Source organism: Sporobolomyces koalae (assembly GCF_050403365.1).
Source record: "Sporobolomyces koalae JCM15063 DNA, S_koalae_JCM15063T_v1_ctg5, whole genome shotgun sequence".
NCBI classification, from domain to species: domain Eukaryota; kingdom Fungi; phylum Basidiomycota; class Microbotryomycetes; order Sporidiobolales; family Sporidiobolaceae; genus Sporobolomyces; species Sporobolomyces koalae.
This window is the reverse complement of record NW_027481766.1, coordinates 77,556-100,876: the sequence shown is the minus strand read 5'-3', so window position 1 is coordinate 100,876 and position 23,321 is coordinate 77,556. Positions and strand designations below refer to the sequence as shown.

The 23,321-nt window shown below is 53.7% G+C and overlaps 9 protein-coding genes across 9 annotated transcripts; 3 read left to right on the top strand and 6 right to left on the bottom strand.

Annotated features, from left to right (window-relative positions):
* Window positions 1–256: 256 nt before the first annotated feature.
* On the top strand, window positions 257–874 carry JCM15063_005865 (uncharacterized protein; the record flags this gene model as incomplete). The annotated part of the gene is made up of 1 exon (XM_076676621.1): window positions 257–874. One exon carries the CDS (start codon window positions 257–259, stop codon window positions 872–874), a length of 618 nt encoding a protein of 205 aa, XP_076536080.1.
* Window positions 875–1,071: 197 nt separating this feature from the next.
* JCM15063_005864 (uncharacterized protein) lies at window positions 1,072–2,108 on the bottom strand (the record flags this gene model as incomplete). The annotated part of the gene is made up of 4 exons (XM_076676620.1): window positions 1,072–1,612; window positions 1,670–1,722; window positions 1,789–1,883; window positions 1,949–2,108. 4 exons carry the CDS (start codon window positions 2,106–2,108, stop codon window positions 1,072–1,074), a joined length of 849 nt encoding a protein of 282 aa, XP_076536079.1.
* Window positions 2,109–3,803: 1,695 nt separating this feature from the next.
* Window positions 3,804–4,436, bottom strand: ACP1 (acyl carrier protein; the record flags this gene model as incomplete). Its single annotated transcript, XM_076676619.1, has 4 exons — window positions 3,804–3,841; window positions 3,917–3,976; window positions 4,052–4,130; window positions 4,260–4,436. The coding sequence occupies 4 exons, from the start codon at window positions 4,434–4,436 to the stop codon at window positions 3,804–3,806; spliced, it is 354 nt and encodes a 117-aa protein (XP_076536078.1).
* Window positions 4,437–4,568: 132 nt separating this feature from the next.
* JCM15063_005862 (uncharacterized protein) lies at window positions 4,569–5,006 on the top strand (the record flags this gene model as incomplete). The annotated part of the gene is made up of 3 exons (XM_076676618.1): window positions 4,569–4,635; window positions 4,702–4,830; window positions 4,903–5,006. 3 exons carry the CDS (start codon window positions 4,569–4,571, stop codon window positions 5,004–5,006), a joined length of 300 nt encoding a protein of 99 aa, XP_076536077.1.
* A 284-nt stretch (window positions 5,007–5,290) lies between these two features.
* On the bottom strand, window positions 5,291–8,421 carry ADE57 (bifunctional aminoimidazole ribotide synthase/glycinamide ribotide synthase; the record flags this gene model as incomplete). Its single annotated transcript, XM_076676617.1, has 11 exons — window positions 5,291–5,901; window positions 5,974–6,177; window positions 6,259–6,530; window positions 6,610–6,793; window positions 6,867–7,005; window positions 7,065–7,216; window positions 7,279–7,806; window positions 7,876–7,942; window positions 8,018–8,112; window positions 8,191–8,290; window positions 8,374–8,421. The coding sequence occupies 11 exons, from the start codon at window positions 8,419–8,421 to the stop codon at window positions 5,291–5,293; spliced, it is 2,400 nt and encodes a 799-aa protein (XP_076536076.1).
* Window positions 8,422–11,654: 3,233 nt separating this feature from the next.
* On the bottom strand, window positions 11,655–14,348 carry DPS1 (aspartate--tRNA ligase DPS1; the record flags this gene model as incomplete). The annotated part of the gene is made up of 12 exons (XM_076676616.1): window positions 11,655–11,730; window positions 11,799–11,827; window positions 11,899–12,193; window positions 12,274–12,589; window positions 12,661–12,747; window positions 12,819–12,978; window positions 13,043–13,174; window positions 13,243–13,454; window positions 13,529–13,621; window positions 13,702–13,759; window positions 13,824–13,965; window positions 14,101–14,348. 12 exons carry the CDS (start codon window positions 14,346–14,348, stop codon window positions 11,655–11,657), a joined length of 1,848 nt encoding a protein of 615 aa, XP_076536075.1.
* Window positions 14,349–14,545: 197 nt separating this feature from the next.
* On the bottom strand, window positions 14,546–16,414 carry JCM15063_005859 (uncharacterized protein; the record flags this gene model as incomplete). Its single annotated transcript, XM_076676615.1, has 3 exons — window positions 14,546–15,041; window positions 15,114–15,842; window positions 15,912–16,414. 3 exons carry the CDS (start codon window positions 16,412–16,414, stop codon window positions 14,546–14,548), a joined length of 1,728 nt encoding a protein of 575 aa, XP_076536074.1.
* A 311-nt stretch (window positions 16,415–16,725) lies between these two features.
* JCM15063_005858 (uncharacterized protein) lies at window positions 16,726–19,650 on the top strand (the record flags this gene model as incomplete). The annotated part of the gene is made up of 11 exons (XM_076676614.1): window positions 16,726–17,197; window positions 17,271–18,000; window positions 18,066–18,113; window positions 18,182–18,267; window positions 18,329–18,408; window positions 18,477–18,528; window positions 18,588–18,731; window positions 18,791–18,909; window positions 18,988–19,154; window positions 19,240–19,362; window positions 19,440–19,650. The coding sequence occupies 11 exons, from the start codon at window positions 16,726–16,728 to the stop codon at window positions 19,648–19,650; spliced, it is 2,232 nt and encodes a 743-aa protein (XP_076536073.1).
* A 494-nt stretch (window positions 19,651–20,144) lies between these two features.
* JCM15063_005857 (uncharacterized protein) lies at window positions 20,145–23,121 on the bottom strand (the record flags this gene model as incomplete). Its single annotated transcript, XM_076676613.1, has 9 exons — window positions 20,145–20,899; window positions 20,970–21,269; window positions 21,332–21,585; window positions 21,656–21,677; window positions 21,741–21,935; window positions 21,996–22,060; window positions 22,117–22,166; window positions 22,251–22,607; window positions 22,675–23,121. The coding sequence occupies 9 exons, from the start codon at window positions 23,119–23,121 to the stop codon at window positions 20,145–20,147; spliced, it is 2,445 nt and encodes an 814-aa protein (XP_076536072.1).
* Window positions 23,122–23,321: the final 200 nt, after the last annotated feature.

Here is a 23,321-nt window from a genome sequence, read left to right as displayed (position 1 = left end):
TATCGATCGAAAACGATGCGGGCGCGTTGCAATGTTACGAAGAGCTGGCAAGGGCAGTCCCGCATGTGACAGAGTTGGTCTGCGCTGGTTCGATGTTGCCACTGAACGCCTTTCAAAATTCAAGTCTGTCTGAATTCTTCGCCCATCACTTGCAATCAAGCTGACGTTCATTTGCGCAGACATCAAAGCTCTGAGGCTCCAATTGGATCTCCCTTCGAACCCTATCAGACTACCTTTCTTCCCAAAAGTCGAGCGTATGCTCCTCATGGGAACCCCAGATTTCGTTCAGTGTCCCGACGAACAGTTGCCCTCGATCAAGCATCTGGTTTTATTCAACACCAAATCATTCTGGAACCTGTTTGGCAAGAAATTCTTCTCGCGGCTTGGATCCATCAGTTCCGGATCATATGAAGCGAACGCATTGACCTATATCCAACGCAAGTTCGGCTTCACGCAAGTTCTCGAATCCGAAACGCCCTTTGAGGATGCGGATGAGAAAACCCTGGACAATGTTCCAATGATTTCCGTCTTGCGTTTGGGCGATCGTCCGGGGGTCAAACCGGCTTCGAAAGAGCAAATCATGGCAATGAACTCACTCCTCCATCTGGACTACTACATTCGTTCGGCGTCGTTGGCGTTGCGGCTCGAAGTCATCATTCTTCCAGCTTCATACACGGCCGTCAAACTCCCAAAGTATACCAAGAAACTGGTCTCCAATGTGGTCGACACCTGTCGTTTCCGAGGGATCAAGGTCATCTTTGAAGAGGACAGGACAATGGAGCGGTGGCATTGGAGCTCGCCAGCCATGATTCGATTTGTCGAGACGAAAGCTGAAGCAGCACGCCAAGGTTCGCGGGTTGAATGGGAGGCATAATCGGCGCAAAATGCTCAAGCTCGGCTTCGCGGAACCTCTATCCATGCGTCAAGCTTTAACGTTCAACACCTACAATCTAGATATCTAGGCGTATATCGTGCTCTCCTGTCGCTCTCTGAGCAGTCTGTCAATCAGTTGTTCTCGTAACATTTCAATGAGTAATGATTGCCTCCCTGCCGGCCGTCTGCTCCTTCCGATCAATTGTGGTTTGCCAAGGCATCGTCGGAGTTCCCGTCGCCTTCCTTATCCTGGTGGTCTTCATTACCGCGCCCACTATCGTTCTCGTTGTCTTCGCTGTCGTCCGTATCTATGTAATTTGCCGCGGGTTTCTTTCGAGCAGATTCATGTCTCGCAATCGCCGCCTCGATCTCCTCCGACGTCATGTCAGGACGATACTTCCTCATAAATTCCCGTTGCAGTTCTCGTGCGTCGGCGGCCATTCTGCGTTCGTTCTCTCTTTGCTGTTTGTTCTGCTCCTCGCGCATGCCTTTGACGAATCCGTCGAGCATTTCGCCAAACATGGCATTGAACGCCGCAAGGATGATTTGGCGCGCCTGCCGGAAATCCATTGATCCATTCGATTTCGGCTTGATCTTCAACAGGTCGGTTGGGTCGATTTCGCGTTTGCTGTCCTTCGTGAGACCAGCTGACACCCAGTGCTTGAACGAAGCTCCATCAGATGTACTCTTGAGCTCATCCGCGGGCCGCAATTTGGATTTGCGATGCACGACCTGAGGGCTGACATGGATAAATCAGCGTCCTCGCTCTTCTCGATTTTTAGAGGCATGAACGTACTGGCCAATGAGGAGGATTCCTTCGGCTCCATACTGCTTGGTTGTCTTGAGGAACTGTCGAGAATATACCAACAATGAGTGGTCGTCGATCGGCAACAAACAGTAACATAGAACACGCACGCTTTTCTCCAGATTCCGCAGCTCGCGCGAATACCCGACTTTTGCCTTGGCCTTGTCCTTTTCGCGTACCAGCTTGTCTAGAGCCTCTCGCTCCTCTGCGGTGCCGGAGATGGTGAAGCGTCAGTAGGCGAATGATAGTCAAGATCTAGGGAGTACGTACTCTTGCCTCGGGCACCCTCTCCGTTCTTCGCTCGCGTTCGTTGTGCGCCAGGCGTGCGCTCAGCTGCTCTTGAAGTCGACGCCGCGGGTGCTTCAGGTGCTCGACAAACGATTCCATGCTGACCACCGCGTTTGAGGTTGGCGAGAGAGCGGGGATTCATGTTGCGCCGGGGGCGATCACTCGGAGCAGGTGCATGCGAGTCGGTCTCTGACTCACTCTCAGTATCGCGGTGCGACGAGGAGGAAGAGCTTGAGGAGGACGAAGTGCTGTTCCAGCGGGACTCAGGGTCGGGAGGCGGTGAACTCGATGCGGAGGAATCAGAAGAAGAGCTGGGACACCAGCGACCTCGTTTACGCGGAGGCGACCCATGTGAGCTATCGGAGGTAGTTGAAGAAGACATGCGGCTAGACTTTCGTTCCAGATGAGAGGATGTCGTGATGCTGACAGGAGATCGTGGCGATGGGTTGGGCTAACCCGGAAGCGCATGCATCGGGATCAGTACAATCTGCGAGATGCATTTTAGTGGGTTGCAAGGAGCGGAGAGTAAACTGCATTCAGCGTTTCTTAAACTGCATCTGGCATTTCTTAAACTGCATCTGATCGACGCTTAAACTGCAAAACCACGGAGACGGTTAGCCTGCAGCCGTACTGTCAAGCCGTGACGCCGTTCATTCGTGTCCTGAGCTCCTGTAAGATCATCTGTTCTGATCCGCCCTCCGACGTTCTAGCAGAAGAGCGATGAGACATGGTGCAAGAAGAGATGCAATAATCCTGAAATCGTCAAATATCTGGATCCCTGTCCAACTGATTCGGATAACCATCAGTCGTTCAGCGGGATCTACCCTGACGTCGTGCTCCTTCTACCATTCATAGATTCTCCACTGCTCGCTGGAGCCATGTTTCGCTCTGAGCTCGGATTCAGACCGATCTCGCAAAACTACCATCTCAGCTTTCGCTCGAAGCCGGAGCATCTGATATCCAAACTGCTGTGGTGACGGATAAGATTTTTGATGAGGTTGATACTTATTAGTGAGGAGTCGGGACGTGTAGCCTAGAACTCCTAGTCTGCACCCGTTCGCAACCACGTTTTGGTCAGGTCTATCCAGATATCTGGCCCGCCGATATACACACAGGTCAAGCTGACAAAGGTACGTGTGAACATCTAAGCTGTCACACTTGAAGGTAAATAAATGTGGGTCTGAATGACCAGCTGTCAGCGCTGTACCTTGAGCGTTCAAAATTTCGACTTGACATTGCCTTCATCAGCTATTTGTCTGCGATCAAGCACCTGACTATCTCGCACAAACAGCTATGCAGTATTGGCGTCACCGACACCCGGAGGATGATCTCGGTGGTTCCGGCCAAGTCGACGTTCACATGCGTCGTTTACAGCTCATTCCCCCGTTTTGCCATACAGTCGCTCTGCAATGCTTTATTGATACGAGATATCGGCTGAATCAGTCCTGAGCCGTAAAAGCTGCATCTCCACGTAGCTATCAAGGGGACCATTCAGTTCTTGCGTAATACCGCTGCAGACTCGGAGCGCTCCATCTCGCCGACCGCGATCTGTTTTGCCGAGACGCATACCAGCGTACAGCGTGTGCCGAAAGAATGAAAGGCGACCACGAGACCGATCGAGCAAACTCAGGCTCAAAAGATTTCAACGAGAAAGATGTAATTGCTCCTCAGGGACTCTGCTGTCGCAGAAAGCCACGCATTCGTGGACTCTTCTCGAAAAGCTTCTTTCGACGTAGCGCGGTTCCCAAGGTGCGGCCATTTGAAGAATTTTGTTCATTGGGGGGTTTGATAGGAAACGTGTGCTACGACATATTACAACGTCTTGAAAGGGTCGGATTCAGTGGGCTTCAGGAGACTTGGAGATGTAGTCGATAGCTAGATTACAAAGAGCAACAGAGAGTGTGTGTTAGTGAGCCTGCAATGAATCCGGATGTGGGAAAGTCGCGTTACCCTCTCCAACAGTCGTGATGCGGTCAGCATCCTCATCCGGGATCTCGATAGCGAACTCCTCTGTGGGAAAGAAGCGGGAGCAGATCGTCAGCGTGATGACGGATACGACGCGAGAGAGAGAGAGATGGAACTGACCCTCGATGGCCATGACAACCTCGACAGCGTCGAGCGAGTCGAGTCCGAGGTCGTTGGTGAAAGCAGCAGCAGGGGTCACCTATTCGGCGCGCGAGAGTAGGGCACAGAGGTTACAACCTTGATCAGTCTCATTCGTTTTTGTCGAACATCGCGCGAACGACTTTCGCGGAGAGGATTACACGGGCAAGAGGAGAGGAGAGAGATATACCTTGGTGGCGTCAACCTTCTCGAACGACTTGAGGACGTCCTCGATGCGGGCCTTGATCGACTCTTGCGAGAGCGAAGAAGCGGCGTAGAATCGCTGTTGCACGGGGAAGCGCAGGGGAGCAACGGCGGCTTGGCGCGCGAGGGGAGCGGCGAATGATCGGGCAGCGAGACGGAACATGGTCGAGCAATGGGGCTGCAGGAGGAGGTGGAGGAGAGAGTGAGGGATGAGCGAATCGCCGCCAGCGCATGTCTCTCGGCTCGGCTCTCTCTCTCTCTCTCGTCCGCATTTCGTACTTCCGAGACGACTACCATGTCTCGCAGTGGGACGCCCAGGCCTACGTTCGACAGTGCAGCTGCGGTCACGGCACTCAGGTCTGGTTCGTCGTCCCTATCTCGCTCTCGCTCCTCGTCTTGTAATCGGAATCTGACTCGATTGAATACAGCCTACCAAGCTGAACTCGAGGCTGTGCATCGCGCGGGCTCTGGTCCATCGAAAGCCGAGATTTACAAGGCTCCACAAGCCGCCGGTGGAGCTTGGGGAGGATCCGGCTCTGGGTGGGCAGCTCCCAAGAGTACGTCTATCACGTCAGAATCATTCCCAACCTTTGTCTCGACATGCTGATTCTCTTTTGAAAATTGTACAGCGAACGGGTTGATGGCAGACGGCAAGGACTTTGCGTCTGCTCTCGCAGCAAGTCTCGCGAGAGCGAAAGCCTCAACTACCACCACCGACTCGAAGAAGAAGTGAAAAGCAGTACTTCGAAACTGGCCGCATATCGCAGTATCTCCTCCCTTGATGTTGTAACAACTTGAACTACTTTTTCGAACCGCTCGTTCCGTTTGCGCACTTCTCTCGCGGTCAGACAGGAGAATCGGGCCAGAGCATTTTGCGCATCTTTTGCGTTTCGATTGATCAGACAAGCAGAGAGGTGGTATACAGCGAAGAACACGAGACGAGAGGAAACAAAACAAAAATCCCGGGGGAAGGAATAGAATCGGTTATGAGGATAGGGACGGGCTGGTTTTTCTGTTCTATAGTTGCTCAACCCACTTGTCGAGGTTCTCCATCTTGCAACCTTCGCCAGCGACGGTCTCTCCGATCGTAAACACTTCGCTCGTACCGCTGGCCTTGAGGGAAGCCGTCACCGCTTCGACCTGGTCCTTGGCGACGACGACGACCATGCCGATACCGCAGTTGAACGTGCGGGCCATTTCGTTCGGGTCGACGTTGCCCTGCTTCATCAACCACCGGAACATGGGAGGGAATCGGAACGATCCCGCATCGACGGTACATCCAACTCCCTTTGGCAACACACGCGGGATGTTCTCAGTGAACCCTCCACCCGTGATGTGAGACAATCCTTTGATGAGTCCTTGACGGATCGCCGGCAAGAGTTGTTTCACGTAGATCGTCGTCGGGGTCAAGAGTTCTTCTCCGATCGTTTGCGTCGGGTTCCACGGCGCGGTGGCCGAGAGGGAGAACCCTTGCGAGTCGACAATCTTGCGCACGAGCGAGAATCCGTTCGAGTGCACTCCCGACGAAGCGATACCGAGCAAAACGTCTCCCGGTGCGATCGTCGGTTGCGGCAGGACGAGTTCCCGTTCGACAGCTCCGACCGCGAATCCAGCGACATCGTAGTCATCTGTACAAGGATCACAGTCTCGCGATCAGTGGCAAGTCGTAGACAGCGAGATTGGCAAAGTAGGGGATTCACCTCCGTGGTACAACGAAGGCATCTCGGCGGTCTCACCACCGACGAGCGCGCAACCCGACTCGAGACATCCAGCAGCGACACCCTTGACGACGTCGGCGGCAGTAGGAACCTCGAGGTGTCCGCACGCGTAGTAGTCGAGGAAGAAGAGGGGTTCAGCACCCTGAACAATGAGGTCGTTCACCGACATGGCAACCAAATCGATACCTTTGTGCGTTCAACCATGTTCCTGATCAGGTCTTGGAACTCTGGCGAGAGAGAGATGGAGAAAATAGCGCCGCGGCGTACCAATCGTGTCGTGCTTGCCATAGTTTTGGGCAATCTTCAACTTTGTTCCAACTCCATCGGTACCTGAGACGAGGATCGGGTCCTTGAATCCGGCAGCCTTGAGATCGAATAGACCTCCGAATCCACCAATGACGGAATCGGTTCCAACTCGCTTCGTCGCCTTGACGAACGGCTTGATCTTCTCGACGAGCGCGTTTCCGGCATCGATCGAGACACCGGCAGAAGCGTAGGTCATCGCCTCGGGCTTCTTGGCCTCGGCTTCGAGGAAGGCACTGAGCAAGCCGCGGTAAGAGTCAGTCGGTGCGATGATCGCCGAGCGAAAGATGGTCGAGGTCAAGAATTGAGACGAACCGGTAGGCAATGTCTTTTCGGAACGTCTTGCCTTCAAAGTGCACGCAGTCGACACCCTTGTACGCGAGGGCTTGAGCCTCCTTGAGAGTCGGAGCAGTCGCAGTGACAGCAAGGACTCGGCCACCGTTCGTCAAAATTTGACCTTCAGGGTTCGAGGTCGTTCCGGCGTGGAAGACAAAGACGTCTAGCGGAGAAAGGGAACAGAGATCAGTAAACGAAACATCAATGAGAACGGCCCGAGATCGCTAAAAGCTCACTCTCGGGCAGAGGGTCGAAAGTGATGACATCTCCCTTGGGGTATTTGCCGGGGTATCCTTTCGCAGCGAGGACGACCGTCACGGCCGCCTCCTTCTTGATCTCGAATTTGACGCAGTCAAGTCGGCGTTCGACGCAAGCCTGTCCTCGACAAGATGTTCAGCTGGAAACCTTGTAACAGTTGTGTCGTCAAAACGCACCATCATGATTTCGGCAAGATCAGTGTTGTCCGAGAGAAGGGCCATAAGGGACTGAGTTTCGGGGTCTCCGAATCGAACGTTGTATTCGAGAACCTTGGGTCCGTTCGGGGTAAGCATGACTCCAGTGAAGAGCATACCGACGAAGGGAATGCCTGCAATCATGAAGAACAGCATGAGTTGAGGTCAAGAATGCAAAGAATAGAGAATGACATACCGTCCTTGCGCATGCCGTCAATGGTAGGCTGCACGATCGTCTTCATGATCTCGGCCTCGACTTCAGGGGTCGAGCAGGGCGCGGGCGAGTACGTGCCCATGCCTCCCGTGTTGGGTCCCGTGTCACCCTCGCCAATCCTCTTGTGGTCTTGCGCGCCGGGAAGGGCGAGCGCAGTGTATCCGTCCGAGAAGGCGAGGATACTGATCTCTTGACCGGTGAGGCACTCCTCGATGACGACTTCCTCTCCCGCTCGGCCAAACTCTTTCGAGACCATGATGTCCTTGAGTCCAGCAACTGCCTCTTCCTTGGTCGTGGGAATAATGACACCCTTGCCAGCAGCGAGACCGGACGCCTTGATGACGACGGGGTGGTCAACCGCGTCGAGGTAGGCGAGGGCGGCATCGTATTCGGTAAAGTTGCGGTAGGCAGCGGTCGGGATGTTGTGTCGCGACATGAAGACTTTCGAGAATGTTTTCGATCCTTCCATGGCGGCGGCACGAACGGAGGGCCCGAAGACGGGGATACCGACTAGAGAGTAGGACGAGGGCTTCTGTCAGTATCAGAGTCCGCTAATGCTCCGAGACGGCTCAATTTCACCTTGACGGAAAGCGCCTTCAATACCATCGACAAGCGGTTGCTCAGGTCCGGGAATGACCAAGTTGACCTGCGAGCGTCGGTAAGGATCAGCTTGATGAATCGGAACTGGTCGGTGGGGCACTGAGGAAGAGGGACTACTCACGTTGGAGCGGATCGCGAACGCAACGAGGCCATCAAAGTCCTCGGACGAGATCGAGACCGAGACGGTCTTGTCGCCGAACTGCGTTCCACCGTTTCCTGGATGCGTATCGAGAGAAAGAGAGTCAGGAATTGGCGAAGTTCGCTGAGAGGAAAGAGAACTGCTAGGCGGCTAACCGGGTGCGACGAAGATCTGGTCTACTCGGGGGCTCTGCGTGAGCTTCCAGGCGAGGGCATGCTCGCGTCCTCCGGCTCCGATGAGCAGAATGCGGAGTTTCTGTAGGCACGAGCGGGGGATTGTCGAACAGGACGTGAGCAGGCGGAGCAACTCGCCGCGGCGGAACGCGTCCGAGAGCGCACCTCGGCTTCGAAGACACGAGCAAAGTCTGCACTGGCTCGAGGTCCCATCGTGTGTGCGTGTCGAGGGCGTGGAGAGATAGGCAAAGGCAAAGAGTCAACTTATCGCATTTACTGACCGTATTGGAGGAGAAAATTCCACGAGACACAAATTCTCAAACATAGTCAAGTTTTGTCCTGGCATGACCAAGCTACGGTTGATTCACTTTGTTTAGCTAGACGAGGAAGCGCCTAGCACGAAGAGAGAGGAGAGAAGATTCTGCAGAAGAGACAGGGGGCCTTGTAGCTCAAAAAAATTCCGGGCTCCTTCAAGGGCAGGCGCGGACACGCTCTCTTCTCTTTTCTTCACTCATATCAGTAGTCACCTGCCGAGTTAGTGCTCCTCCCTCTTCTGCCCCGTTCGACTTCGACTATGCCCAGCTTGCGCCTGCCGCCGTCGTCCTCGACTCGCTCGCCCCCGCTCGCCCCCGCTGTCACCGTTTTTTCGATGATCATCAGCTGACCCAACCTTTGTCTCTCCTTCTCCTCTCTGCTTCTCGCCTGCCGTTTGTTTGCTCGACCTACAGTATGCGTGATAAGTGGCGCAAGAAGCGCGTCCGTCGTCTCAAGCGTAAAAGAAGAAAGATGCGCGCGCGCTCGAAAGTGAGTCTCCCCTCCTCATCCTCCACCTGCCTCGAGTACCTGATACTGACTGTTCGCTTTTTTACTGCAGTAAACGACTCGCGTCGTTTAGTTCTTAGGCGTAAATCTACCCTCTACTACCAACCACAACCGAACGAAATCAAATAAGGAGAAACAGTCGATGTCACCCGAAGGAAGCAACGAAGCTAGTTTCAAAGGGAACGGGCCTTTGTTGGCAGGAAGCTGGAAACATTCGGAGGGACAGTTATCGAACAGCTGGAAAACGGGAACACTCTTTTCGCAATCCAACTGCAGTTGGCTTCCCTCTCTTGGCTCTGTCTCCTGTCGATGTTGTCTCTGTCCTTGGACCAGACTCGTCTCAGAACAACCAGAAGGGGCGTCTGCTTTTCTACAAAACTTCCTCTGGTGCTTGCGTCTTGATGAGAGATGCTGAGAGAACTGCTTGCTCCTGGTGTCTCGACTTACTCGCACCGCGTAGCTGTCGCACCGCGTAGTTGGCGCTGGCGGACCTTGTTTTCAAGTCTGGGTCACGCTTCTCAGGTCGACTGAATGCAGCACGCGTCATTTCGCCCATTTCGCCATGCTACTCCGCGTTGCACGACCTCGTCTCACAGAGGCACGCCTAAAGACTCCGTCCGCATGACGAGGGACAGTACATACGCTGCAAGGTCTACAAGCGGTACTCAAGGCCGAGTCTCTTGAAAGACGTGCGTCTGTCAAGACGGACGCGATCGCCGCTCACGGTCCCTACACACCGACCCCCTTCACGGAACGCATCCTCTGTCAATTGTTTATTGTTCCTATTGTTCGCGCTCGCGCCCCTGCAGCGAGAGGACGTCCGGAGAAGATCACTCTGCTCTCTAGCTCTCTATCTTTCTCAGGTTATTCAACAGTCACGTCTTTGTCGGTACTCCTGTCTGTTCCTGGAGGAGTCCCCACGTTCTCCAGACCTCTGCAGGCGAGAACGATCCCATGCTCTCACGAATTGCTACCTGCTCGGATATCAGCTACCTTGGTCCGCGCTTACCCGAGCTGCACCTCTCAGGTCACAAGCAAATATAAGCTCTGGACCTTCACCTAGACAGTGCGAGATACCCAGGTACCACCTTATCTCGTCCCTGACGACAACCTCAAGACAGGGAACGTCTCCATCGCTTTCTGCTCGTTCAAATTTGGAAGGAACAATGTTGCTCATTGCTCTGCGCTGCACAACTTCAGGATGTGGAACTCGAGCATCGCCTTTTTTTTCAGAGCCTCCTGGCGTGATTCGGGTACTGCTTCAAGGAGACCCGTCGAAACTATATCGGAGGCGGAACTTGCCTCCACCAACGCAGTACCCGAATCACCCGGGAGGCTTCGGAGAAACAGGCAATGCTCCGGTTCCATATCCTCCAGTTGTGCAGCGCCGAGCAACGAGCGACATTATTTCCGCAAATTCGAACGAAAAGAAAGCAACCCTGGATCAAGACGATCCCTTTGTCGAAGTTGCGCAGCGCAGAGCAGGATCGATGTGCGACTTCATGCCCGCTACAAACCGCGAGAAGCTACTGATTAAGAAGATACTGATTTGTCACTCAATCCTCGATATCGAGCACTTAGAAGGTGAACCGACCGGTAACGTATTGCCTGCTACAAATCTTGTTGTTCATCCTCCTCTCGCTCGGAAGCACAATGTCGGTCCACGATGGCATGTCCTTAAAGCTGCGTCCACAAAGATTATAGTTGGGTCGAAAGAGTCACAATATGTCAACCCTATTTACTGGATCGGAGAGCCTCGAGAGGACGAGAGTCACGAGAGCATATACAGTCACAGACTGTCCAAGCTGAGTTTGAAAGACAGAACGACCGTCACCATCACAGAGCCACCACTCGCTTCAAGCCCCGAGAAGTATCTCTGACGATGGTGGCCAAAATGGTCTTGGCCGGAGAATCATGAGTGCGAAAGCGATTTCGAAACAATACGGAAAACAGCATGCGGAAGTCAGCGTGATTCGGTTTGATCGGTTTAAACTTGGCTCAACGCCGAAAAGGAGTCGACACTTGTCTACAAGCTGAAAACGCTCAAGCACGACAGGAGCCCGGCACTGCTGGAACGCTCTCCCAGAATCTAGCTCGAGCCTGCTTGCCTGGTGAGCTATCTTTGCCCCAGTAGGCTCTTTCGTCCTGTCATTCATACCATATAGGCGAGTGCTTGCTACCGTTCCACTCGAGACCGAGGCGTGGCGCTTGACGATGGAGGACAATCGACGCATTGACCTCAGGACAGTGAGATGCAAGTCAAGACGCTGCGTTTCTGTGCACTACTAGGCGATGCGAGCTCTGCAACTTTGCTCTTCCAAGTCAGTGATCTACACTGTGGGCCAAGAGGACAGGAGGAGGTGCAACAGATGGCTCCCAAAATCGCAAAGCTTTACAGGCTGTCCGCGCTCGCCCCAAGTAGCAACGACCGACTGTCCAGTATCAAAACGAGATACATCGACGTGACGTAGGAGCCTGCAGCAGCGTGATGAAAGAGGGTTTGTTTACAAATAAAGGGAGTTGTGAAAAAAAGGATTGCCCTCTGTCTCGAGGCGGTGTGATCTAATTGCTGCAGGAAGTCACGGCAAGAACTATGTTTTCGTATGTGTATCGATTTGCGAAGCTTAGGGAGCAGTGCGCTTGGGGTCACGGGGGAAGAGACTCGAGCGACGAATGTTGCCGAGCTTGAGGAAGAGCATGCTGTCACAGTTCCGTCAAACATGTCAGTTCTGCTCTGTAGGGGAAGTACGAGCGAGGGCAGTACTCACACAACACGCTCGAGACCGATACCTCCACCCTGTTTACATAGCAGGACCAGTCAGCTGCAGACTCGATAATCACAAATGCAAGAGAGCGAGAGGGACGTACAGCGTGTGGCGGGCATCCGAGCCTGAAGGCGTCGACGTAAGGCTTCATGTCCTCCGGGTTGATACCGCTCTCCTTCATCCTCGACTCGAGCAACGCTGCGTCGTGAACACGCTGCGCACCCGAGAGGATCTCCTCTCCACGCATGAAGAAGTCGTACGAGTTGGACAATTTGGGGTTCTCAGGGTCGGGCATGGTGTAGAAAGGTCGGATCTCGAGAGGGAATTTGTCGATGATGTAGTAGTCGGTGTTGTACTTTTCCTTGATGATCTTTCCGAGAGCCTTCTCGGAAGAGGTGCTGCATCACGATGCGTCACGGACACTACGTCAGCTCGAAGTACATAGAAGAACGCACAAGCGCGAAAAGCGGCGAGTCACCTCATGTCGTCCGTGTCACCGATAGGAGCGGGAGGAGTTCCTTGTTGGACACCAGCCTCTTGAAGGAGTTTGATAGCATCGCGATGCTTGAGCACAAGAGTCTCGGGCAAGAACGTGAACTCGTCGTGGGGGAATTGGCGACGGACAATGTCGATCTCGTCGGCGTAGCGTTGCTTGAGCCCAGCAAAGATGGTCTTGAGCATGCCGTCGATGGTCTCCATCGCCTCGTGGTAGTGCTCTTCGAACGCCATCTCGAGATCGAGTCCCATGAACTCGGTCAAGTGACGGTGAGTGTTCGAGTCCTCGGCACGGAAGACTAGCCGGCGGTGACAGGCAATCATGAGCTTGATGTCGATACGCCGTATCGATTACGAAGAGATTACTTACCAGGACCAATCTCGTAGACCTTCTCCATGTCAGCGGCGATGCACATTTGCTTGGCGAGCTGAGGAGATTGGGCGAGGAAGGCGATGGCTGCAGAGGCGCAAGTAATGTAGGCCGTTAGCCAACTGTACCGAGGCGGATACAACAGTTAGAGTACTCACTTTTGAAGTAGGAAACGCGGAAGACGGAGGCACCAGACTCGGTGGCAGCACCTTGAAGCTTGGGAGAGTGGATCTCGACGAAGCCTTGGCCGTTGAGGTACTCCCGGAACAGGTTGCCAACTCCGGATTGGATCTTGAAGATAGCTTGGTTGGTAATGGTCTGCAGCGGCCGGAACACAAGATTAGTAGGTCGCCAGAAACGTTGTATGCGCACACAAGCTCACGCGGAGGTCGAGGACACGGTTGTCGAGACGGGTGTCGAGGGCGACGTTGACACCGTCCTCAGAGTCGATGGGACGAAGAGCATCGTTCATGTTGAAGGGAAGCAGGTTGGGAGCGCCAGAGATGACATGGATCTGCAAGGCAAGCGATTCAATGAGCGTCAGCGTGATCTTAGACAGAGCGAATGCAATAGACTACATACCTTCTTGATCTTCAGCTCGACGTCTTGAACCGTGCACGACTTGATGGTCTCGGCAGCCTTTTGAACGTGTCCCTCGACAAGAACGATCGATTCAGGGTTAATTCCCTCGACCCATCGAACCATTTTCTTCGAGACAAGTTCAGGCTCGACCTGAACGAGACCCTGAATCGTGTGCGCTTGTTGGCGGAGAACGACGAAGACCATCTTGGCACCTGTCCGAGCGAGGATCGAGTCAGCGGATCCAGGTCATTTACAGATGTTCGAGAGCAGCAGGGTGGGTACGCACCCTGGGCACGCGAAGTTTGGAGACGGGCACGAAGGAGTACGGGCTGGCCCTCGTGGGCAGCCGTAATCTCGTCGAGCTTCCAGCGCTTGGCGCCTGCAGTGCAAAGTCAGAAATATCAGTTTGGGCAGTTCTCCGCGCAATTTCGGCTCTTTGGCGCGTTGTAAATGCCGTACCGGTTCGGGTCGAAGAGTTGTTGAGGGGAAGAATTCCGTAGCTGTCGGGCGAGTAGTCCTACATGCACACCGGAAGTCAGTTGCGTACAGCTGTCCGGGAAAGAGGGGGAGTTGTCGCTAACCTTGTCGTTCTCTTCCCTGGCAGCCTTCTCGGCAGCCTCCTTCTCGGCAATCTTCTTGGCTTTCTCAGCCTTGATGCGCTCCTTTTCCTCTGCCTTCTCGCGCTTCTTGCGTTCGCTCTTCGACTCGGGTTCGCCGTTCGCGCTGTTCATGGTACACGCCGCGCAGTCAGTACATGTGGTCGTTGCAATATCTCGAGTACTAGCCTAGCGAGCATGGTGCGGGAGCAGTAGCGGAGAATGGGAAACCGAGATGAGCGAGTTGAAGCACATGACTCACTTCAAGCGGACAGGCTCGGCATCCTTCGAGTCGATCGACTTGCGCGAAGGTTCAGGAGACTTGGTGTGACTCGAACGGTTGGGCGAGGTCGACCTCGAGCCGTGGTGAACGACCTTGTCGACAATGTCCTTGATTCCGGTCATTTGCAAGGCGGTGTGCGGGAACGGTTTCGAGTAGTGGATCGAACGAGCTGCGAGCGGGCGGAAGGTAGCTAGAGCGGCTCTGTGTGCGAGTCGCGATGGAAGCATCAACTGCGAGGTAACCGAGGCATTCGCTCAATCCGCGATTATCGACGCTTACCAAAAAAAAATCTCGACAAACCCGCGGACAAACGCGATCATGCTTTCGTTCACTCTGGACTCGACTATTGCTCCGTGAGACGCATGATGCTTGCAATGCACGACCACCGAAAAAAAAAGAAAAAAGGTCGGAGAATTCCGCGCATCTACTCGAACGTAGTTTTCCGACCGGTACTTTGAACGATTGCCTCGCTCGCACGTTGTGCCATGGCGAGTGCAGCTCCAGGTTTGGCTCGCTCGCCTCCTTTGCCGCCTTTGCCCGGTCGGTCTTCCCTTCTTGGCCTGTCCCCTCCGAATCCGTCGCCACGAGGGGCCCGACGAGCTGCAGGAGGACCATCGTAGTACGAGTTGGATGCAGCGGCCGTGGCAGCGGCGACCATGTCCGAGTCGTCCCAGTCTCGACCCTTTCGCTTCTCTCCACCGCGAGCTGGTCTGCCTCCCTCCTCTCCCTCTTCGTCTCCTGCTTTCGCGCGTGCCGCACCGTTCGCTCGACCGACGGCGCGCGAACCGAGTCCTCCACGACGCACTGCCTCGGCCGAAGCGAATTCGACATTCAGCGATCGACCGTTGAGCGTGTGGTTGTGTAGGTTGAGGAGCGCTCGTGTCGCCTGTGCCGGTAGATGGAAATCGACAAACGCCCAACTATGCAACAAAGAGGAATGCGATGTCAGCAGTCTCGTCTCAGATCACGTCCTGGCCCGAGTGAAAACTTACCCTTTGCACTTGCCCGAGTCTTCGAAAGTACCTAGTCGGATCTTGCGGATACCGGCTGTCTCGGCCTTGGACAGATCCAGCGGACCGTTCTTTTCCTTCTTCTGCTTGTCTCGTCGCGGTTTCTTCTCTGTAGCTTCCGCTTCATCACCATCTTCTTTGCTCGATTCTTCATCGTCGTTGTCATCCTGGTCTTCCTCATTATCCGATGAATCACTCTCTGCCTCGTCTTCGGATTCGTCTTCGTCGTCATCCTGTCCTTCCTCTCGCTTCTTCTTGCCCTTGCTGCTTGCCTTCTTCTCCTTCTTCTCTTCCTTGGTCTTTTGTCCCCACTCGCGACTGCGCTTCTGGTTGCGATCAAACATGTCGCGAATGTCGTCGACGACGGTCTCGAAACCCAAGTTGCCGAGGAACAAAGTCGGACCGGGCGGGTTCTTCTGTCGGTTCAGGATCTTGCGCGCGGTACGGTTCAAAGTCTGGGGCGGGGCGGCTGTGCCAGTTCCGGTTCCAGGAGCAGACGCAGCCGAAGTCGAAGCGGAAGGTTCGGAAGGTTCAAGCGCGGAAGGGTCGAGCGGAGGGAGGGTCGAGAGGGCAGTTTCGAGTGCGGTGGCAGGTCGTCCAGTGTAGTCGGTAGACGCTTTGATGAGCAATTTTCGTCCGTCCAAGTTTTGTTCCGAGAGTCCGACAGCGATCGTGACATCAGTCTGAGTCGGGAAATCAAGGTATGCGAAACTGAAAGCAAAGGGTAAGCGTGACATTAGCACACTAGGCAAACGGGGAGGTTTAGATGGAGAAGCGTACCCTCGATTGTTCTCGTGCGCGCGCTTTCCATTCGGCATGTTGATGCGAGTGATTTCTGACAGTCCTCGTGCTTGGAACCATGCGAGCAGCTCTCGGGCATGGGTTGCAAAGTTCATGTTTCCGACCCAAACTCCGTGGGCCGATCTCGCCGGAGTGTTTCCAACCGCCGTACCACCAATCATAGTCGGTCCTGCCGATCCTGATTTGGAGGCCGATGCAGTAGCAGCAGGAGTGATGGCATCAGGGTCTTCACCCGCAGCTTCCGCCGCCAACCTGCGTTTCTTGGCCTGTCGTTTCTCCTTGTGCGAGAGGGGTTTCTCGAGTTCGGCTGCAGCTGCTTCAGCTTTCGCCTGTTCAGCCTCCCGAGCGGCAGTCTCCTCCTCCTGTTGTTGCTGTTGCTGTTTCTGTTGCTGTTTCAGTTTGCGTTTCTCCTTGTTCGACATGTGCTGTTCGGCTCCAGCCGGTTCCTCGGCAGGGGGCGGGATCGTGAACTCTGCCTCCATTCTTCGAGATCTAGCGTGCGCAGAGTGTTGGTGGAGGGTGTCTAGATCTCGCAGAGAGAGTTGAGCGATAATTTCGACGCGATGAAAAATCGCACTTGTGGTTCACCCAAAACCAGTTTCTGCGCGCATCGCGACGCTGCATCATCATCATCATCAATCGCAAATCGTCGACTCGCAATCTTCCGCCCGAGCTCGCGTCTGCATTAGCAGCGCTACTCGACATCAACGACGCCCGTAACTCCAAGTCTCGCTAAATTAGCAAATCGGCACAGATTCACGCTGAACGAACGACGCGGAATTGTCACGTGAAGATGCCGTCTGGATCGCCCAAGAAGAAACGCCCGCCAATCACTGCGACTGCGACTACACCTGCCACACCGTCTGGTGACGGCAAACTTATAAACCGGACAACCTCACCCCCGGCGGTCAACGCAGCATTGTCTTCGGCCCTTCGACCACAGACCGATTCACTCTCTCCGCGTGGGGGCATTCTCCACAACCACGCAGCGTTCTCACAAGACTATACAACTCACGGAATCACGAATTTGGTCGCGATGGATCTCAGCGTACCGGAACCTGCGGTCGTGACCCCGACGATCGAAGTCAGCTCGTCGAGCAGCGGTAGCTCGACCGTCTCGAACAGCGACGAGGGAGGAGCCCCCTTTAATCGAGTCAAGAAGAGCGTCGACAGAGGGTACGATGGGGACACGGTCCGCGAGAAATTGTCGGGCATGGGCAAATCGTTCAACCTCGTCAACGGTGGCATCCGAGATTACCTGAGTGGTGAGTGTCCCTTACCATCCCTCTACGCCTCCTAAAACAAGGTTGATTGATTGATCGATTGTTCGCGCTCCAGGTCCCTCTGATGAACTCGTCATTCCCCTGCCCCGGCCATCGCCTCTCTCTGCCGCCAATTCACCGTTCCCTTCACCCGCAGTCTCGACAACTTCGACTTCGTCCGTCAACGCAGCTCCGATCCTCGAATACGACCAGGAAGAGTCCGAGTATGTCGAAACGACGCCCTCGCTCGCAGCTGCGATCAACCTGTCACAACGAGTTCCTCTCATCGAAGACGACTCGACCCCTTCTCGCCCTCGACCGCGTGCATTCACCCTGTCTCATTCGGCGTTTGGATCGTTCGGAACTTTTCCTTCGACCGCACGGTCAGGACCTTTGGCACCTCCGACGATCAAATCGCGCTTCAAACTCTTCTTCCTGCAACTGTTTGCCAACACGGCTTCGGCCGCGTTCCTGTGCCTCATCATCGTGTGGGCTCTCGCGAGTCAAGGGTTGAATTTCGTCGTCAGGTGGATGAAGGGGACTCGACCCGATCGCGCACGACGGGAATGGGACACGGAAGAAGCGAGAGCGAAATACGAACAGGAGAAATGTGTCAAAGACATTCGGTACTACGCGCGCAACTGTGGTTTCGACGTGATCGAGCAAACAGTCGAAACCAAAGACGGGTACTTGCTCAAAGTGTTCAAAGTGATCTGCCTCAAGAAGAAGATGAAGATCCATTCGGATGGTCGTGGAGGGTTCCCAGTACTCATTCAGCACGGGCTGTTCCAGAGTTGCGGATCATTGTAAGTCCATCGATGCGGTTTGTACTCGTGCGTCTTGTTCCGCTGAACCCGTCTCCATGATCCAGCATCACGAGTGAAGAACGCTCGCTTGCCTTCTGGCTCGCCGAGCATGGGTAAGTCTGCGGTATGGACAAGAACCCGTACATTCGATAGACTGACGCAATGTTTCAACGCATCGCAGTGATTATCAGGTCTATCTCGGCAACAATCGTGGCGTGTTCGATATGGGTCACGCTTGGCTCAAGCGAAGCGACCCTCGCTTCTGGGGTATGTCAAGCTCTCATGAACGTGAGATCGACCTGGGATTGACTTCTGGCGGATATAACAGATTACAACATCAAGGAGCTTGCGCTGTACGATCTGCCTGCCATGGTAGATCACGTTCGACGAGATACGGGTTATGACAAAGTTTGTGCATTTTGCAACTTCTCGTCCCGGTATTCTGCTGAAGCGAAAAGGGGCATTGGATCAAACAGGTTGCATTCATCGGCCATTCGCAAGGAAACGCGACCATGTTTTGTTCTCTGGGCAAGTCGTTCGATTGCTTATTCCCGACCTTGGCTAACATGCTGAAAGCGATTTCATAGCGCAAGGGATGGTACCCGAGTTGGGACAAAAGCTCAGTATCTTCATCGCGCTCGCTCCCGCTGTCTTCGCTGGACCCCTCACAACCGGTTTCCCGTTCACGTACCTCAAGAGTATGAAGTGGAAAACTTGGAGGAAGTGGTTCGGTCAGTCACGAATACTGGCTCCAAAGCACGAGGCAAGTGCTGATACCGTTCTGTTTCAGGTGTTCTCGACTTCATTCCTCTCATGAGAGTCTCCTACGACTGGACGCCTTCGAAACCGTTTGGTCTGCTCGGTTATCAAATGTTTGCGTTCCTCTTCAATTGGACAGACGTCAATTGGGTGAGCCAGCTCATATGTCCTCGCAGTACGACACCAGAGTCTCACGAAGCTGACACATACCTACGATGGATGCGTCAGCTCCTTCGCCGCAAACCCAAGATGTTCCGCTTTACTCCATCGCCCGTGTCTTCGGCATCCATCTTTTGGTGGACTGGGTACAACGGGTTCTCGACAAGAGGTTGCGTGCTCGACCCCAATGCAGAGAAATGGTTCGACAAGCGGTTCCCCCCTCTCTCGATTCACCAGTACGTTCTTTTTCCTGTGTACTTTCTCCCGAAATTGGAACAATCGTATCTGACATCCGAGAAATGTTCCTCGTCATCGATTTAGTGGCGGCAAAGATTACCTCGTTTTGACAGAACCCCTCTTGCATCGACTCGAAACGAAAGAGACCGATGTCGAGGTGATTCGAGTTCAAAAAATGGACGATGGAGAACATTGCGATTTCTTCTGGTTCGTTTTTCACTCGACTACGTTAATGCATCCCGCAAAGAAGACTGACAGTTGTGAATGGTTCTGTGTGGGGACAGGCATGTTGACGCCGTCGAGCTGTGCTTCGACTCGTTCCTCGAAGATATTGAAAAGACTCGACCTAGGTATCCGGAAGAGCGAACTCATCATCACCACCATCATCATCGTCAAGCAGACACGGATCTTGAAGCTCCAGACGCCGTTGCACACGCTGAACAGGATGCTGAAACGAAACAAGTCGAGATTGAACAAACTGGAACTGGATACTGAAAGAGGGATCTCTCGTCCAACTGCCAAACAGACATTTCTCTCGATCCCGATATCCATTAGAAGGGAAAGTGTTTCTTGGTGTTTGTCTGTTCTTTCGACTTCTTTTGTGTCATTCTAGACAGAGACTCGTATAGCTTATATTCAGTCCTTCCTCTTGTAAGAATCCTCTTTGTCATCACTTGTGAGTAGTCGCCCTTTGCCCGAAGGGCGGAGTTGCTTAATCTCGACGGAACCCAGGAGTATGTTTGAATCGGTAAAGTTTTGCAGCAAGAGGGGGGTTCGGTGATTTGGGCGTGAAAACAACGACGAGCGTGAGACGAAATACTACTGAAAGCTTAGAATACTACTCTTCGGTGAAAACCTTCAGAGGAATTTTTGACACAGAGACGCGTTTTGCGTAAAGAATGGGGTGGTCGAGAGACATGGAGACCAAGAGGCGAGTGGGCGAATCGCAAATCGACAAGAGATTGGCCAGGGTATGTGTCGTTTCCACTTCAAGTGAGCCTTGCTGCTTTCCTCCTGCGATTCTTGACCGACGCTGCGATTCCACCTTGTTCCACCTCATCATCCTCTTCGATTCGGGGTGCGACTCTTCTCGTCCGTCCGGTACTGGTTCGCGCACTTCTCGGTTTTCGGTTGCTCGAGATGGGCGGAGTTTGGTCGGTAACGGTGGCAGTAGTCGAAGTTGAGTTTCTTGAACGAGTAGATTGTCTTCGAGCAGGAGTGACAGGTTCATCATCGTCCTCTTCTTCAGCAAGAGAACTGATCGAACTAATGGGTGACAATTCCTTCTCGAACGGTTTCGCGATCGGTTCGGGTTGATCCCGCTGACTGTTTTCTGTTGCAATAATTTGCTTGACGTCCTCGACCGCATCTCCGGTGTTGGCCACGATCAGTGAAGGTGGAGCTTCTGGACTACATTCGTCCGGATCGACAATGGCTGCTCCGGCGAGGCTTCCTTCCTTCATGAGTTGATCTTCTCCTTGGAGCTGCGGTTGCGATGCTTGCAAACTGCTGCTGGAAAGCTCGCTGAGTGAAGAGTCGGAGAATGCGGATGCCGGCTCTTTGCGTTTTGTGCTGTGCGACAGCGGAGACATTGTATCGGCTGCGATTGCTGGCGTATCGTGTGGTGTCTTGACAGCTTTTTTGGACGCGTGCGGGAAGGGTGCTTGGAATTTGGGAGGAGGCATCTGGATCGCCGAGCCTTCGACGGATGCTGGAGAGTCAAGATGTGACAGTCGAAGTTTGCCTGGTAGTCGATATCAAGAGTTGTTTAGCTTAGAGAATAATCGCCTAGTAGTTCAGGCGGAAGAGCCTACCGATCGCCTGAGATGCGACGGAATCATTCTCATCACGGCCTTCCTCGCTACCAGCTTCATTTCGATCTGGTCGCGGACTTTGATCGAGACTGATGGCAGATGCGAGTCCGGCGATAGGAGGCTTCGAATAGGTTGCGATCGGCGAAGAATCCGTCGAATCGAAAGGTGCTTTGCCAGCGCCCTGGTGGTTATTGAGGGAACTGAGGATCTCGTATGCCGACATGGTCTTGTTTGGCAGTTTTTGGGCCCCGTTGATGCCGACTGGCAGCGTTTTGAGCCAAGGATGATCGATCGCTTGAGCTGAAAACAGCAAGAGTATTCAGCAGTCGCTCTTGAGGCACAGTAATAAATTTCAGCCATACCACAAGTCATACGTGCTCGGGGGTCGGCGATCAAGAGACATTTGAGAAAGTCGATGCAATTGTCGCTCAATCCCTCTGCAGCGAGAACATCGAAATCCACATGACGCTCTCGCATTCGTTGTGGCAGGGGCGTCGATTCTGACTCGTCGAAAGGAGTTTGGCATGTGAGGAGAGAGTACAATACGACTCCTGTCGACCAGGCGTCAACTGCAGGAGAGTAGCCGGCAGCTGGATTTGGGTTGAGAATCACCTCTCTGCAGGAAACGAAAAAGACCAAATTTCAGTAGACAGTCACGGGCGCAACAGACCTCGAGTAGAACCTACGGTGCGAGATAGGTCGGCGTTCCTGTAAACGCTAGCTTTAGTGCGGTGATGCAAGCGGGAAGACAAGACTGGCGAAACGACGTACCACACATGGTTCTGAGCATCGTCTGATCTGTCACCATCTTGGCCAGTCCAAAGTCCGTCACTTTGCATACGGGTTTGTGACTCTTTGTCAACAGCAAGTTTTCCGGCTTGAGATCTCGGTGGGTGATTCCTTGAGAATGCAAGTACGAGACTGCTTGACAAACCATGAGAGCGATCTCTCGAGTCTCTCGCTCCGCTGTAAACAAGATCGCATAAGCGGGATAGGACAAGCCATACGTGCGAGAAAAAGGCTTACAAAGTCCCTTCTTCTTCATCGTGTAGTCAAGAAGATCCCCTCCGTCGACATACTCGAGCACGATCCTACGGTGATAGATTCCTCAGCGCGGGTCGGAACGAGAACGTGGCATGTAGCTCACCATATCCGCCACTCGTCTTCAAACCAATCATAACATTTGACGCAGAACGGCTGCGGGGCATGGTCGAGGTCATCAGCAGGTCGAGGTCATCAGCAAACACTCGATCAATCCAGTAGCAGCGAGGACGAGCGTACATGATCGAGTTTCTGGATAATCTGGATCTCCCTCGCAAACATTTCGAGCGTTTTCGGATTGTTGGCGAACCTTGCTTTCTGAATAATCTTGATCGCGACCATCATGCCATCGGATCTCCTGACTCCTTTCCGAACGCTCGCAAAGCTCCCCTTGCCGATCTGTTCTCGCACCTCGTACCTCGAAAACACTTTCGATCCCGACTGCGACAACTCGCCGAGTCCGTACGGATCCTTTCGAGAAGCATGCGCAGGCGACCCTTCGAACAGGTATCGGAAGTCGTTGCCAAAATCGACGCTCGTTGGGCCAAAGATGATCGTGTCTCCCGGTTCGAGAATCGTGACTTTTCCTTTGCCGACCTGAGAGAATACGAATCTTTGTCAGCTCTCCCGTGCACTTGTGCTTGATTCAGCCAGTATTCCTCACTTTCATACCTCTCACGAATGTGCCGTTCGTGCTGAGGTCCTCCAACCGCACGAGTCCGTCATGTTCGCTGACAGTGATCCTCGCATGATGGTTCGACACTTTCGGACTGTTGAGTCTGACGTCGCTTTTCGGATTCCTTCCAATCGTGTAGGTCAACTTGCCTCCATACTGAGGCCACTCGAATTCAACCGCAGTCGGTCGATCTGAAGTCGAATCGGATCCAACTCGAGGAGGTCCAGCACCGGTCTGGTTCGAGTTCTCGTAGTGGCTCGTACTGTTGGAAGATTTGTCTCCGTTCGAACTGATCAAGATCCCCCACAAATTCGGAGAAAGGTTCGCGGGAGATGCAGCGGGTTGAGTATCCGGTTGAGTCTGAGGTTGCGTTTGCGTGAATTGAGACTGGCTCAATTCGTAGCTCTCGGGTAGTTGCGAAGAGGTAACCTCCATCGAGATCCCGAACTAGTCCGTGCCACGAGAAATTGAGATAGTCGATCAAGAATGAGACAAGTCGATCAACGTGAGTCGTGCCGTGCGCTAGTCGACGTATCGTATGCCGGGGGAGAAATTGCACAGTAACGTGTGCTTCAGCTAGGCAAAGTCGTATGAGGATGGAAAGAATCAGAGGTTGTCCGGGAAAGTCGGTCCCG